The sequence below is a fragment of the Enhydra lutris genome, unplaced genomic scaffold, assembly GCF_002288905.1.
Source record: "Enhydra lutris kenyoni isolate GAN:26980312 unplaced genomic scaffold, ASM228890v2 scaffoldscaffold85, whole genome shotgun sequence".
Classification (NCBI taxonomy): Eukaryota; Metazoa; Chordata; class Mammalia; order Carnivora; family Mustelidae; genus Enhydra; species Enhydra lutris.
Window position 1 is genome coordinate 8,774,879 of NW_019154169.1, and position 13,724 is coordinate 8,788,602.

General features: G+C 53.8%; 2 protein-coding genes across 5 annotated transcripts; both read left to right on the forward strand.

Annotated features, from left to right (window-relative positions):
* Window positions 1-1,819: 1,819 nt before the first annotated feature.
* On the forward strand, window positions 1,820-3,278 carry LOC111161364 (melanoma inhibitory activity). 2 transcript variants are annotated; one of them, XM_022524970.1, is made up of 4 exons: window positions 1,820-2,038; window positions 2,116-2,249; window positions 2,737-2,847; window positions 3,183-3,278. In XM_022524970.1, the coding sequence occupies exons 1-4, from the start codon at window positions 1,909-1,911 to the stop codon at window positions 3,204-3,206; spliced, it is 399 nt and encodes a 132-aa protein (XP_022380678.1). In that variant the 5' UTR covers window positions 1,820-1,908; the 3' UTR covers window positions 3,207-3,278. The 2 variants fall into 2 exon arrangements, with proteins under 2 accessions (XP_022380678.1, XP_022380676.1); XM_022524968.1 differs by lacking the exon at window positions 3,183-3,278 and having other exon boundaries at window positions 1,906-2,038; window positions 2,737-3,176.
* A 60-nt stretch (window positions 3,279-3,338) lies between these two features.
* On the forward strand, window positions 3,339-12,949 carry LOC111161363 (RAB4B, member RAS oncogene family). 3 transcript variants are annotated; one of them, XM_022524967.1, is made up of 8 exons: window positions 3,339-4,201; window positions 5,395-5,475; window positions 5,718-5,832; window positions 7,192-7,254; window positions 7,341-7,495; window positions 8,511-8,611; window positions 8,714-8,841; window positions 12,578-12,949. In XM_022524967.1, exons 1-7 carry the CDS (start codon window positions 4,186-4,188, stop codon window positions 8,822-8,824), a joined length of 642 nt encoding a protein of 213 aa, XP_022380675.1. In that variant the 5' UTR covers window positions 3,339-4,185; the 3' UTR covers window positions 8,825-8,841; window positions 12,578-12,949. The 3 variants fall into 3 exon arrangements, with proteins under 3 accessions (XP_022380675.1, XP_022380674.1, XP_022380673.1); XM_022524966.1 differs by having other exon boundaries at window positions 8,511-8,606; window positions 8,709-8,841; XM_022524965.1 differs by lacking the exon at window positions 3,339-4,201 and having other exon boundaries at window positions 4,228-5,475; window positions 8,511-8,606; window positions 8,709-8,841.
* The last annotated feature ends 775 nt before the right edge of the window (window positions 12,950-13,724 follow it).

Genomic DNA, 13,724 nt, shown 5'->3' on the forward strand with positions numbered 1-13,724 from the left:
AGCTGAGTAGGGAGCTCGACTTGGGGCTCGATCTCAGGGTCCTGAGATTAGGAGCTGAATGAAATCAGATGCTTAATGAGACACCCCTGGCGATTTTTTTCATGGACTAAAAAATACATACATGTGGTGTTTAAGACTCTTACGCCATGCACATAGAAAAACGAGATCATTTGCCAGTAGAAAATTGACCATAGAAATGAGTATCTGAAGCCAGTGTTCAGTACTGTCTGGTCATTGTCTGTGGAGGCTCTCATCCCAAGCTTGCTTCTGTTCTGTCTGCTCTTTTCTATTAAAGAGGAACATCAGCATTTGCAGTGATAAAGACTTACAGCACCAAATACAGTCTCTCTCCTTTAGGATCTGAAAGACTGAAGGGAGAAAGGAATCCTTGTCTCCACTAAGGCAAGTCTTTATTGCCGATGGCAAATGGAAACATCTTGCCCACCACTCTGGCAACCACAGATCCTGGTTTTTATTGTCTGCCTGGTGTACTCCCTAGCTGTTCCCCAGGAGCAGTGGATGTCCCGACTCCAAGCTTCATTTTCTTCTCCTGTAAGGGAAGAGTTCCTGTATGTTAGTACTTCGGTCCTTACTGTCAGTACACACCACTACCCCAAACACACACCCACTGCTGCCAGGCACTCAGGAAACACTATAAACTCAGCAAAGACTTGCCGTGTACCTACCGTTCTCGGCACAGGACACAGTGGTGAATGAAATACACAAGCCAACTGCAAATACTATGTTCTGATAAGACAGCTGGGGTGGTAGGGCTGGCAACAGTCCCAGGTGATCAAGGAACGGTGGTCATTGGACGTGGCTTTGGAGCAGAGCAGTTTCTCCTGTCCATGGTGGCGGTGCTGGGTATTGGAGGGCACAGAGATGGCTGAGGTCCAGGCTCTGACCTTGAATTCTGCCCCACCCCCAAGCCCAATTTACTTCCCCCTCACAAAAGTTTGGACTCGAGGCCAAAGGTAAGAATGCTCGAGGACGGGAGATGCCACCCAGGAGAATGACCTGGGCACGGAGATCTATTGGAAACAGTTTTAGAGGTTGAGACTTGAGTTCGGATCCCCCTCCCCCCACTTTCTCCTGACCTTGGGCAACAGACAGCTCCACAGCTCCACACTCTGACAGGTGTGGGCCTGGAGCCAGATCTGGCCTTTCTGCTTCTGGCTCTAACCTTGAGCAAGTTTCTGAAGGCTCTCCCTGCCATTTCCATGGCGAGGGGTTATAACAGCCCTCTTAAGGTGATGCAGAGTGTCCATTTGAGTTAATAAGATAAAAATTATGTGCTGAGTACTCTGAATGACTTTGCTTTCCTGATCCCCATTTTACAGAGGAGTAGGCGAGGCTCTCAGAAAAATTGCTTAGCCCAGGTCACCCAGTCAGGAAGTGCCTTGGGAAGATAAATAGTGATTATGGGAGGGCATTACTAGCCTTAAGATCCAGCATAAAATACTTGGTCCTTGAGGGTGGGGTCTGTTTCTGGCGATCAAAAGGCTGCCTTGTTCTGTCCTCAAGCACAGGAAATTCCAAGGTAGTTTTCTGTACTAGCTCCCTGTTTCTGTTCGTGGAAGGGGCCCAGGTACCCAAGCAGCCTTAAGAGAAGATGGAATTGAATATCTCAACCTGTATTGTTGAGGGGGTGGGGGGTGGCTGGCACTTGGAGTGGCCTGGGCTGCTTTGGGCCTATCTGGGCATTTTCCTGGGCAGGCAGCCCTCACCCTATCCTTGAAATGGTTCTGGCTGGGTAGCAGCCTCTCCATGTTGTGGGCGAAATTTGGGACTAGTTAAGGGCGGAGAAAGCACGGAGAACACAGGTTTCCTTGTGTTGCTGGAGAGAGGGAGGGCATAAGGAAATTAGAGACCCCATTTCCTCCTCGATCACTTTCTTGCTCAGAGCCCATGATGGCTGGGTCACCAGTGTTCCTTGTTGTCATCATTCTGCTGTCTGCCCTCCTGGGGCCCAGTGTCGGGGGCCGCGCCATGCCCAAGCTGGCTGACCGCAAGCTGTGTGCTGATGAGGAATGCAGCTGTAAGAGCTGGGGACTGGGGGCTGGGGTGGCCAGCCCATGTGGAGGGTGCTGTCATTCCCTTCTCTTCCTTCCCCAGACCCTATCTCCATGGCTGTGGCCCTTCAGGACTACGTGGCTCCCGACTGCCGTTTCTTGACCATACACAGGGGCCAAGTCGTGTATGTCTTCTCCAAGCTGAAGGGCCGAGGGCGGCTCTTCTGGGGAGGCAGTGTGAGTCTTCAGAGAACAGAAGAGGAAAGGATATGGGGGTGGGGTGGGAGTATGACCTAATTTTCCACCCAAAGGGAAAATTTGAGGGGGTGGACTGAAGTAGTTTGGCAGGGGTGAGGGGAGAGGGGGTATTGTGATCTACTTGGTGTTTACCTTGTTGAGCAATCATCGGGCACCCACTATAGTGCCAGGCTCTGTTCCCGACCCTGAAGATACAACAGTGAATGATCCCTTTTATTCTAATAGAAGGAGACAGGCCATCCAAAAATATCAGCAAATATGTGCTCCTCTGAGAATTAATACACATTGACTCGGTGGCTACTTCGGGTGGTCGGGGAGGGCTGCCATGCAGTGACTGTAAGCTGAGGTCTGAGCGACAGGGATGGAGCCAACCATCTGGAGATCAGGAAGAAGAAAAGTGCTATGGTCTTCAATAGGAATGAGTTTGCCATCTTCCCAGACCTGGCTTTGAATTTTTCCTCTCCAGGTTCAGGGAGATTACTATGGAGATTTAGCTGCTCGCCTGGGCTATTTCCCCAGTAGTGTTGTACGTGAGGACCAGACCCTGAAACCTGGCAAAATCGATGTGAAGACAGATGTGAGTGTCTTGGGGGCTGGCGGGGATCCAGAGGGAGGACCCTGGGGTTGGGATAATGAGTAAAGATTCTCCTGCCTTTGGCTCCCCGGCAGCGTAGCTGTGTGTGCTGGGACAAAGTCCCTGCCTCAGTTTTCTCCTCTGTAAAATGGGGAGTGATTGTTAAGTCCCTGTCAGATTGAGCGGCGCAAAGATTAAGGGGCTCTGGGCTAATTTGCATTGCACGCGTTTGGCCAAACCTGGCCCCTGCCGCCACAGCCTTTGCTAAAATCACTAGATCCTTTGTGGTGTGTGTGACCGCTGGTTTTCTCCCCACTGTTTTCCTTTCTCTTTTTCAGAAATGGGATTTCTACTGCCAGTGAGCTCAGTCTACCACTGTCCCTGCTGTTTTTTTTCTTCCCGGCTTTACGCAAATATAACAGCCAAGTGCAATATGCGGGTCTCTGTGGTCTTAATGGGGGGGGGGGTGTAACAAAGAAATTGTTTCCCCAGGCTCCTGAATTTAGCCAGTCAGCCCCCTGACCGTGGTAACGTCAGTGGTTGCTAGGCAGAATTCCACTGACTAAAGCTCTTCGCTCCATGCTGGGTACTGGAGGTGGGTTCCTAAACTTAAATATCACACACAAGCAAATGAGAAGGCAGAATAACCTGAACAGCTCGGTTGCGGGTCATAGTGTCCTCTCTAGACTAACGAGAGGGAGTTGGACTATTGGGAATGAGCGAATCGGACCATGAGGAAGACACAAATCACAGAATAGAGGCATCTGCAAAGGGAGATGGGAGGTTAGCCTGCGCGTATCTCCCCCACCCCCGAGTTTTCCTCTTTCTTGCCTTTGAGGTCAGAAAGAGCGCTCGCCAATTCAATATCCGCTGTTCTTCAGGGTCTTTCTGTCGATGCTGTCCATGCCCACTTCTTTGCAGCCATGTCCCCGCCCCCAAGCCCACTCCTACCCAATCCGGAGTCTCGACTCTGCACCCATACTCCTGACCAAATCCGTTTCTCAGGTCGGCAAGGCATCTCCGTACGGTCCCTTCCCACTAGCTCCGCCAATCGCTCGCTTGGTCCCTCCCCCTTTGGCCCCTCCCTTCTCGCGCCGCCAATCCTCGCCTTTTGTCCCGCCTGCCAGCCGTCGAGCTCACCAATCCCTGCCTCTGGGAAGCGTGGCCTGGTATGCCTCAGCCCTAGCGGGTACTGCCGTAGGGAGGTGGAGGCGGAAGTGGCGGCGCCGGCCCCGGGAGTAGGAAGGAGCCGGGGCTGCAGCCGGAGTGGAGCGGCTGCCAGCCGAGGAGCAGGCGTGGCCGCGGCGCCATATTGCGGCCCCAAGTGGCCGCGACCGAGTCATGGCCGAGACCTACGGTGAGGGTGGTGGGCCGAAGTCGGGGTCTGGGGTCTGGGCCCAGGGAGGATGCGGCCTTTGGGAAGTGGGGCGGGGCCTTATGTGCCAGGGGGCGGGGTCTGGCATTGGGCAGGGCCTAGTGGATGCTGGGAGGGGTTTAGTGGGTCCGAGGCTGAGCTCCATCGATTTGGGCGGAGCCTGAGGGTCTGGTGTGTGGGTTAAACGGGTCTGGGGCGGGATTTGAGGGAACCAGTCTTGATGGACCTGCGCAGGCCTTGAGGGAAAGGGTAGGTCTTAATGTGTCGGGGCGGAGCCTGAGTGGATGGGGTGGGGCTGACTTTATGAATGGCAGGACTGGAGGATGGTGGGCGGGGAGAACCCCAAAGGGATGCTGTGGACCCTGGGACTGCTCTGGCTTGAGAGGTCTGCAGTGGGGCTGGGGATGAGTTGTCCTTGAATTAAGTGGTGGGAGGGACTCGTGGCAAGGGTCGGGGCTTACACTTGAGCGTGGGGGCAGAGGGATGGATGGAGGAACCGAGAATTGAAAAATCTGGAAGGATGGATGGATGGATGGATGGATGGATGGATGGATGAAGAGGAGGAGGGAGGACAGGGTGCGGTAGAAATAGCACTAGTACGAGTAAGAAGGAGCTACGATCCTTCAACAAGCAGGGAAAAGTCGAGGGAACAAGTGCAAAGATCCTGAGGTGGGACCCAGCTTGCCATTTTCAGGGAATAGACTGAAGGCCACCGTGGTGGGAGGTGAAGTCGTGAGGGGCAAGGGCAAGCCTATAGTCCTCCATAAGATGGCTTTCAAGAGGCTTTAACTAGGTAATAGCCAAACTTTTGAACTCTGGAGCCAGTAGACCTGGATTCAGATCCCAGCTCTGCCCAGCTATGGCATCTTGGGGAAGCCAGTTAACCTTTCTGGCCTCAGTTTCCTCATCTGGAAGATGGGGATACTTTTTAGTATCCTCCCTCATAGAGTTTTTCTGAGGAATAAGTGAGCTTGCAGTAGTGAAGAACTTTAGAACCGTGCCTGTTATGTGGTAAGCGCTGTGTAAGAATTGTCTGTGACCGTTGTTACTGTAGCTCTGTTGCTGCGTGTGTCTCTTTGTACCCTTGTAACTGTGATGGTCTCTTGGCTTCCATTTTTTTGCCCTGTATCATTCTCTCCATATGGGTTTCCCTGATCTTGGCTCCATCTGCTCAGACTTCCTCTTCAAATTCCTGGTGATTGGCAGTGCAGGAACTGGCAAATCATGTCTCCTTCATCAGTTCATTGAGAATAAGTGTGAGTTTCTGGGAGTGGTCCTGGGAGCACTGAACTGTGGGCGTGGGCATGGCGGGGGCAGGGGCAGGGCTGGCCATAAGTACAATTCCAGTGCTGGCTGCCTGGCCCTCGCCTTTGCTAAATCCTCCTTGAGCCTCAGTCACCCCAGCAACGAGAATGGTTTGGTACAGGCTGAGGAGGCCAGGGAGGACAGGGAATCTTTTGAGCCCCTGCACTGCCTCTTCTCTCCCTCCCACTCCCAGTCAAACAGGACTCCAACCACACAATCGGCGTGGAGTTTGGATCTCGGGTGGTCAACGTGGGTGGAAAAACTGTGAAGCTCCAGATTTGGGACACAGCCGGCCAGGAGCGGTTTCGGTAGGTGGGCTGGGCTCCCAAGGGAGGGGGGTAGAGGAGAGAGGAGAGAAAATGGGAGAGCAAGACAGGGAGAGAGAGAGGTGTGTGCAGTCACTTGGAGATCTGACACAGAGCCATTGAGAGAGCACGCAAGGCGGGGGAAGAGAGATGGAGACTGAGTACAGGTACCTATAGCCAGAGAGAGCAAGAGTCTTGGAGAGGGAGCAGGGATAGTGCGGGAAAATGATGTTAAGAAAGAAGCATAATGAAGGGACAGACCCACAGACCCTAGAGAGACTGCAGTTGATCAACCCATATGGCTGGAGGGATGGAGACTTGTGCCCAGGGAGAGGCGCCCAGGGTGGGGGCGATGGGGTGAGGTGGAAAGGGAGAGACTAAAGAGAGGGAGACTGGAAAAGAGATACACTCAGAAAGGGACAGAGAAAGACTGAGACCCAGAAGAAGAGCAAGGTAAGGGTGATAAAGAGACACAGAGAGAAACAGGTCGGAGCCAGAGACAGGGAGGGTGGGACAGGTGAAGGCACAGAGATGGAGATATGGATGTGTGTGGCAGAGGGGAGAGAACTGTGTAGGGCTCAGCACACAGTATGTCTTCAGGAAAGGTCTGCAGACAAGGTGGTCGATGCCTGGAAACCCCGATTTGGAGAAACAGAGACGGAGAGGAGGGACATGAAGGAGTCGAGTCCATGGAGAGGTGTGGCCCCAGGCTAGCACCATGTAGCTGCTAAGTTAATATTGGTGTGTTGATCTGCTGAGCGAGAGAGATAGAGGGCCAAGGATATATGGCTTGTGCTGGGCTTAATGCTTATGGAATGACTGCCCAAGTTTGAGGGAGACCCAGACAGGTGACGCAGAGATGCGGGCCACTGGCCCCCCTTGGGAACAGGGCCTCCCAGAGACGGGGCAGAAGAGGGACAAGCAGATGTCCTTGCAGAGCACTTGGTCAGGACTGGGCAAAGGGGAGATGGCAGGAAATGAGGAATGAGCGAATGCATGAGAAATCAAGAGCGAGGATGAGAGGACCAGAGCCAGAGCGACAGACAGAGATAGAGAGCCTTCAGGAATGAGAGAGACACACATGTAAGAGAGACGGAAAGACACAAACCAGTGAAGAGATACAGAAAGACAGAGACACAGAGAGAGTCGAAGACAGGCAGACCGCTAAGAGAGGCAGAGATTGAGGGAGACAAAGAGAGCAGCAGAGAAGGGAATTGTGCTGAGACCAGACCATCGCCAGCTTTGGGGAGATGGGCCAGCAGTAAAGGGGGGTCTCCGAACCACCAGTCTCTCTCCGCAGAGGGGGGCAATCTCAGGGCAGACCCCAGCCTCGGGGGTGACTGGATCCCCCTGGCCCCACAGGTCGGTGACGCGGAGTTACTACCGAGGGGCGGCTGGAGCCCTGCTGGTGTACGACATCACCAGGTGGGTGCACGGAGAGCGTGGAGCGGGGCCGGGCGGGACCCCCAGCCTGTGCCTGCCTCCCTTCCTCCTCTCTCCCTTCTCCTTAGCCGGGAGACGTACAACTCGCTGGCCGCTTGGCTGACGGACGCCCGCACGCTGGCCAGCCCCAACATCGTGGTCATCCTCTGTGGCAACAAGAAAGACCTAGACCTGGAGCGCGAGGTCACTTTCCTGGAGGCCTCTCGCTTTGCCCAGGAGAACGGTGAGGACCCTGTGGTGGGCCAGCAGGGGAGGGGGCCTCAGGAGAGAAGCAGGAGCTGTCCACTGGGGCCCGTGGGCCTCCCGGCTGTCTGTGGCTGTGCCTAGCAGGGCAGTGTGGGCACTGAGAGGTCTGGGTTCAGATTCGAGTGTTGCCGCACGTCAGCTGTCTTTCCTTACCTGGGGAGTGGGAATCACAGTGTTTCTGCCCGCATAGCGCAGGCTGGTTTAGGGGATTGGTCCCTGGGGAGCCCTCAGCACTGCCTGGACAAGGCAGCAGGCCCTGGGTTAACGGCTGTCAACAAATGCAGGCTGTTGGCGTAATGCGGAGGTTGCAAACTCCGATGACCCGGGGATACTGGCCTGTTTTGTGAGTAGGGGAGAGAGGACAGGGTAGACTCCAAGTTAGCAGGCAGTAGCCTTAGGGGCATGGACAGGACCAACAGCCACATCCAAAGGTGTGTGAGAGTAAACTCATTTGAAAACTTCTGTGTTGGCCAAACATCTACTAAGCTCAGGGTCTGTCTGTGTCCCTCCAGTTGGTAACCTCCAGGTTTGGAGGATGGTTTTTTGCCATCTGAAAGATGTGGGCTGGAGTCCTGGCTCTTACTTTCTGTGAGACCTTGTCATGTGGCTCAAGGGTGGACCATGGTGGGCCTGGGTCTGGCCTAGCGGTGCTGGGAACATAGCTGTAAAGACACCCTGGGCCCAGCATTTGCGGGAAGGGAGTCAGGACCCTTTACAGAGAGGTCAGGGCTGGGATAAAGGAGGCACAGGGGGCTGTGGGAGCCCAGGGGGCTAGAAGGCCACCTTATCATGCTGGGAGGTCAGGGAGGACTTTCTGGAGGAGGAGGTATGTAGGCCGGAACCACCTGGGGAGGGGGGCCCTCCATGGCAGGACAGCAGCCTGAGCAAGGGCCTGGAGTGAGGGCAGAGGTGGAATGCTTGAGGAGCAGAATGAGAGGGGGTCAGTCAGAGTCAAGGGGAGGGTGGGGACTGACTGAGACCCTGCTCCCCAGAGCTAATGTTCCTGGAGACTAGTGCCCTCACGGGTGAGAACGTGGAAGAGGCTTTCCTGAAGTGTGCCCGCACCATCCTGAACAAGATCGACTCAGGTGAGGCCCCTGACTGCCCAGAGTAGGAGTGGGAGCGAAAGGCAGGGCCCAGAGGTCTCCAGGGGACCAGTCCTGACCTCTCCCCTATCCCCCACCTCCCAGGCGAGCTTGACCCCGAGAGGATGGGCTCGGGCATTCAGTACGGGGATGCCTCCCTCCGCCAGCTGCGGCAGCCTCGGAGCGCCCAGGCCGTCACCCCTCAGCCATGTGGCTGCTGAGACGTGCACGGAGCCAGGTGGGAGCCTGGGGCCCTGGGACGGCAGGGGTAGGGTCCTGGCAGGGGGGAATACTGAACAGAGACAGAGACACAGAAAAGGAGAGGCCATGAGAGAAAGTGAGAAAGAGGCAAAAACAGTAGAGTGAAAGGAGCCATTGTCCTGGCCTTGGGGATGTCCTTTCCATCTTGCCACCAGCTCTCTGCCTGGGATCTCTGACCCACCCATGCCTAATTCAGCAAATATTTATTGAGTGTCCGCTGTGTGCCAGGCCCTGTTCAAGCAGTGGGCCAAACAGACAGTCCCTGCCCCTGTGGAGCCAACATGCTCTTGGGAGGAGACAGGCAATAAGCAAGACACATGAGAAAATGACGTGGTAGTTAAGAAGATAAGAGCTGTGGAGAAAAATAAAGGGAAAGTCAGGGTAGGTAAGAGGTGAGCAGTGGAGATATTCCATGATGAGGGAAACCCTCACTGAAAAGGTGACATTTGACCAAAGACCTTAAGGAGGGGAATGGAGCTGGGGGGTTCATATGGGTCCCTGGGGGATGAGTGTTCTAGGCAGAGAGAACAACCAGTGCAAAGGGCCTGAGGTAGGGGCATGCCTGGCCTGGATCAGGAAGTCCATGGAGGCCAGTGTGGCTGGAGCAGAATATGTGTGTGTGTTTGGGGTGGGAGGGAGAAGATGAGGTTAGGTATGGGGGGAAACAGATCGGATAGGGCCTTGTTGTCCATGAGGAGGTTCTGGGTTGTACCCTGGGCTGGATGGGAGCCATGGGAGGGCTCTGAGCAGAGAAGGGACAGGACCTGATTCAGGTGTTCCCAGGATCCCTCTGGCCACATATAGAGGAGAGGAGGGGGTGGACAGGAGTGGTTCCTGAGAGACCAGTGAGAAACTACTGCAGAGTCAAGCTGAGAGACAGTGGTGGACAGGATAGGGGGACAGGCAGAGGAGGGACTGAGACATGGCTAGGTTTGTTTCCTCCCTGGTCTCTGTAGTCTTGCCTGCTCTTGATGTAGCCACTGGGTCTTTCTAAAGCACAAATCTGATCCTGTCCCTCCCCTGTTTAAAACCACCCATGGCTCCCAGGGTCCATGGGACAGAGCCGAAGCTCGTAGCCTGGTGTTTGCCCCGCCAGCCTCACCTGCCTCAACTCACACCTCTCCCCACCGCTCAGGCCGCTGCAGACACCCTGAAGTTCTTCCCGTTTCTCTGGGTCTTCGTTCATGCTGTTCCCTCTGTCAGAAACACTGTTCCTTCCCTCTCTTCCCTCCTCCCCCTCCTCCCCCTCCTCCAGGAAGCCATGCTTCCCCTATGCTTGGTCCACACTCCTTGCTGGGCTTACAAGGCCCTACAGGATAAGGTCCCATCCCCACCTCTTCGAGAGTGTGTATGTCCTGCCAATTTGCCCTGTGCTTCACAACCCCCCACGCCCCCCCCCCACTGCCTCCCCTGCTTCCAGCCATTGGCTGCTCCAGGGTCGCTGTGGGGAAAAGTGCTCAGACCTTGGATATACTTTGAAGGCAGAGCCAACATGATTTCCTGATGAATGGATGTGGCATTTGAGAGAGAGGAGTCAAGGGTGAGTGTTTTGGGCAGCCCTGTTTCTTTCCACACCCCTGCACCTGCTGTGGCTCCGCTGGGGCGTATCTGTCCTCCAACCTCCTTTCTTTTTTCTTTCTTTTTTCTTTCTTTTTTTTTCTTAAGGATTTTATTTATTTATTTGATAGAGATTACAAGTAGTCAGAGAGGCAGGCAGGGAGAGAGGAGGAAGCAGGCTCTCTGCTGAACAGAGAGTCCGATGCAGGACTCGATCCCAGGACCCTGAGACCATGACCTGAGCCGAAGGCAGAGGCTTTAACCCACTGAGCCACCCAGGTGCCCCTCCAACCTCCTTTCTTGCACCAACTGCCCTTTGTCATCTGGTCTTTGCCAGACCCTTGTCACCTTCCCACCCGGGGCCACTACCTCTAGCCGGCTGGTCTCACAGGTGCCCCCTACGTTTTAAAGCATTCAGCTCTGAACACTCAGTCATTATTGTGTTTGTCTTCCCCATCTGAGAAGGGAAGGAGGTTGGGGCGCCTGGGTGGCTCAGTGGGTTAAGCCGCTGCCTTCAGCTCAGGTCATGATCCCAGGTCCTGGGTTCAAGCCCCACATCGGGCTTTCTGCTCAACAGGGAGCCTGCTTCCTCCTCTCTCTCTGCCTGCCTCTCTGCCTACTTGTGATTTCTCTCTGTCAAATAAATAAAAAAAATCTTTAAAAAAAAAAAAAAAAAAAAAAAAAGAAGGGAAGGAGGTGACAGGTGAGAGATCCCAGACCAGGGTGCCTGGGTTTTCAACTCTGACTCTGTCGCTTCCTACCTGCACGACTCTGGGCAAATTCTTTATGTATTTATTTATTTATTTTTAATTTAAAGATTTTTATTTACTTATTTGACAGAGAGCACAAGTAAGCAGAGCAGCAGGCAGAGGGAGAAGCAGGCTCCCCACTGAGCAGGGAGCCTGATGCGAGGTTCAATCCCAGGACCTGGGGATCATGACCTGAGCCAAAGGCACCACTTAACCCACTGAGCCACTCATGCGCCCTAGGCAAATTATTTAGACACTCTGGGTTCTCCATTTTCTCACCTGTAAAATGGCGCTAATAATAGTACCTACCTCCTTTGGGTGTTGAGAAGATTAATTACATCAATTCATGTAAAGTCCTTAGCACAGGGCCTGATGCTTCCTAAAGACTTGAGAAATGAGGGCTGTTTATTTGAAAGAGCTGGGGCTTTGTAGGAATGGATGGGTGTGTATTCTTCACCTGAGGGCTCAGAATGGCGTGCTTTTCAGGGTTTGCTCTCAGTGAATCAAATGTAATAAGACCGGGCTTTTTCAAACGTTTTTGACTGCACTCTGCAAGAGAAGATACATTTTAGACGTCTTGATCTGATACAGTTCCACACACATCAAAGCTGAAACATGTTTTTCTAGCACTAATATTCTTTGTTTTTGTTTTTAGTCGAGGTGAAATTCACATGGCATAAGTTAGCCATGAAAACGTTCCAAAAAAACGTTCCAAAACATTTTTGTTGCCCTAAGGAAACCCCGTACTCATTAAACATTCCCCCCAGCCTCTGACACCCACCACTGCTTGGTGTCTCTAGGGACCAAATAGTCAGTATTATATATGATGCCCCTCTGATATCTTCTATTTTATTCTGTTTCATTGAAACATTGGCCAAGGCCCATCACACTGATTTCCCAGCCCACTAATGCGGTGCTGCACATTGAAATCACCTGGAGAGCTTAAAAAAATTCTGATGCCTGGGCCTCACCCCAGAAATTCTGAAGTGCTTTCCGGATTTCTAGAAGCTCCCAGGTAATGCTATCTGTAGCTGAAGCAACAAGCACTAACCGAAGGTGTCCGCTCAGTTTGGAAGACACTGGAATGAGCCAGGGCAGTCCAGAAACACAGAGGGACACAGAGATACAAGGGAGCGGGGCGTGAAATTTAGATACTGAGATACCCCTCTGCAGACTCCAGGGGTCAGCCCTCTGAGACAAACAGGGAGATGCAGGTACCCTCAGAGTGACAGCCCCAAATTACCAGCAGATGAGAAACACAAAATCGGACAGTGCAGAAACTCTGAAAGAGAGAGAAAGGTATGGACAGACAGACACAGGAAGGCAGGAAGATACCCAGAAATGAGACAGAGACACTAGCCAGGTAGACCCAGGGTCCCTTTAGTTCACCACACGCTTTTTTTTCAGCTCATCCGTTCTCCAGGACCAACCCTGCCCTTCGGGCCGGGGCCCAGACCCAGGCCCTGGGAGGCCGAGCCCCTCACCTGTCCTGGCCCCAGAGAAGCTGCCCCGCCACCTGTCCCCCTTCCCTGGCCTGGTGGGGCCTGGCTGAGGGGCAAGACTGAGCCACGGGGGAAGGGGGAATCCGTACCTGCTGCTGCTTCCTCTGTCTTGGCTAATCCCCGTCCCCCCAGAACCCCTAACCATACTCGAAGAGTTCCCAAAGCCTGAGATCAGGGCATTCGGCCCCAGCTCCCCGCCATTGCGAGTACGTGTTATTTATTGCCTGGAGGCCTGTCCAGTCCCCACCACCCCATAAAGCATTGTTTACACCTGTGTCTTGGCCTCTCTTATTTTGGGGTGATGGGGAGGGAGGGGAGACAGAAGAGATTCCTGATGGAAGAACCACGTGTCATGGTGTGTGGGGGTCATGTTTCTGGATTGGATGTGGCGTTGGGGGGACACTGTGACTCAGGTGGTGCTGTGGAGGGAATCTGTAACTGCCCGTGTTGTGCTAAGGCATGCTGGAGGCCCACCTGTGTAGCACTGGTGTCCTGTGACGCGTGTGTGACAGAGTCTGTAGGCATATGTGCTGATTGTGTGTGTGACACCATTGCTCATGACTACTTTGTGCCCTTGGTGACTGTATCCATGGGGCTGGTGTTGTTTGGGACCAAGGCCAGGGAATGGAAATTCAGGCCTCTAGGTGATCTCCATGCATGTTTGATGCTGGAAGTTCCCAGACTGTGTCTGATTGTTGCGTGTGACTGTGCGTTTATGCCCTGAGGTCTGTGTTTGTCTTGTGTGAATTTGGCACCCTTGATACAGCTGTGTGTGACCGTGAACCCTGAGTAGGGTAGGCCTTTGTGCAACCCTGACTTGTGCATACTTCAGACCAGTGTCTATCTTTGTGTCCTGGTGAACTGATAGTCGCAAGTGCCTTGTCAGGGACAGGCGCAACCCCTTCAGGACATCCCCAACTTCTTTGCCATCCCCAAGTCCGCACTAGCCCACCTACAGGGTAGGCCTGAGCCCCTGACCCCCTCCCCCAAACCTGGCCGTGGTGGAGGGAGCCCGGCATTTAAATAACCTCATCTGCATAGTTCTTCCAGGC

Coding starts and splice junctions, on each gene's coding strand:
- LOC111161364 (XM_022524968.1), top strand. CDS start 1,909: ATGATGGCTGGGTCACCAGTGTTCCTTGTTGTCATCATTCTGCTGTCT. Junction 2,039..2,115: donor TGCTGATGAGGAATGCAGCT/GTAAGAGCTGGG, acceptor TTCCTTCCCCAG/ACCCTATCTCCATGGCTGTG. Junction 2,250..2,736: donor GGCTCTTCTGGGGAGGCAGT/GTGAGTCTTCAG, acceptor TTTCCTCTCCAG/GTTCAGGGAGATTACTATGG.
- LOC111161363 (XM_022524965.1), top strand. CDS start 5,361: ATGGGTTTCCCTGATCTTGGCTCCATCTGCTCAGACTTCCTCTTCAAA. Junction 7,496..8,510: donor TCGCTTTGCCCAGGAGAACG/GTGAGGACCCTG, acceptor CCTGCTCCCCAG/AGCTAATGTTCCTGGAGACT. Junction 8,607..8,708: donor CCTGAACAAGATCGACTCAG/GTGAGGCCCCTG, acceptor CCCACCTCCCAG/GCGAGCTTGACCCCGAGAGG.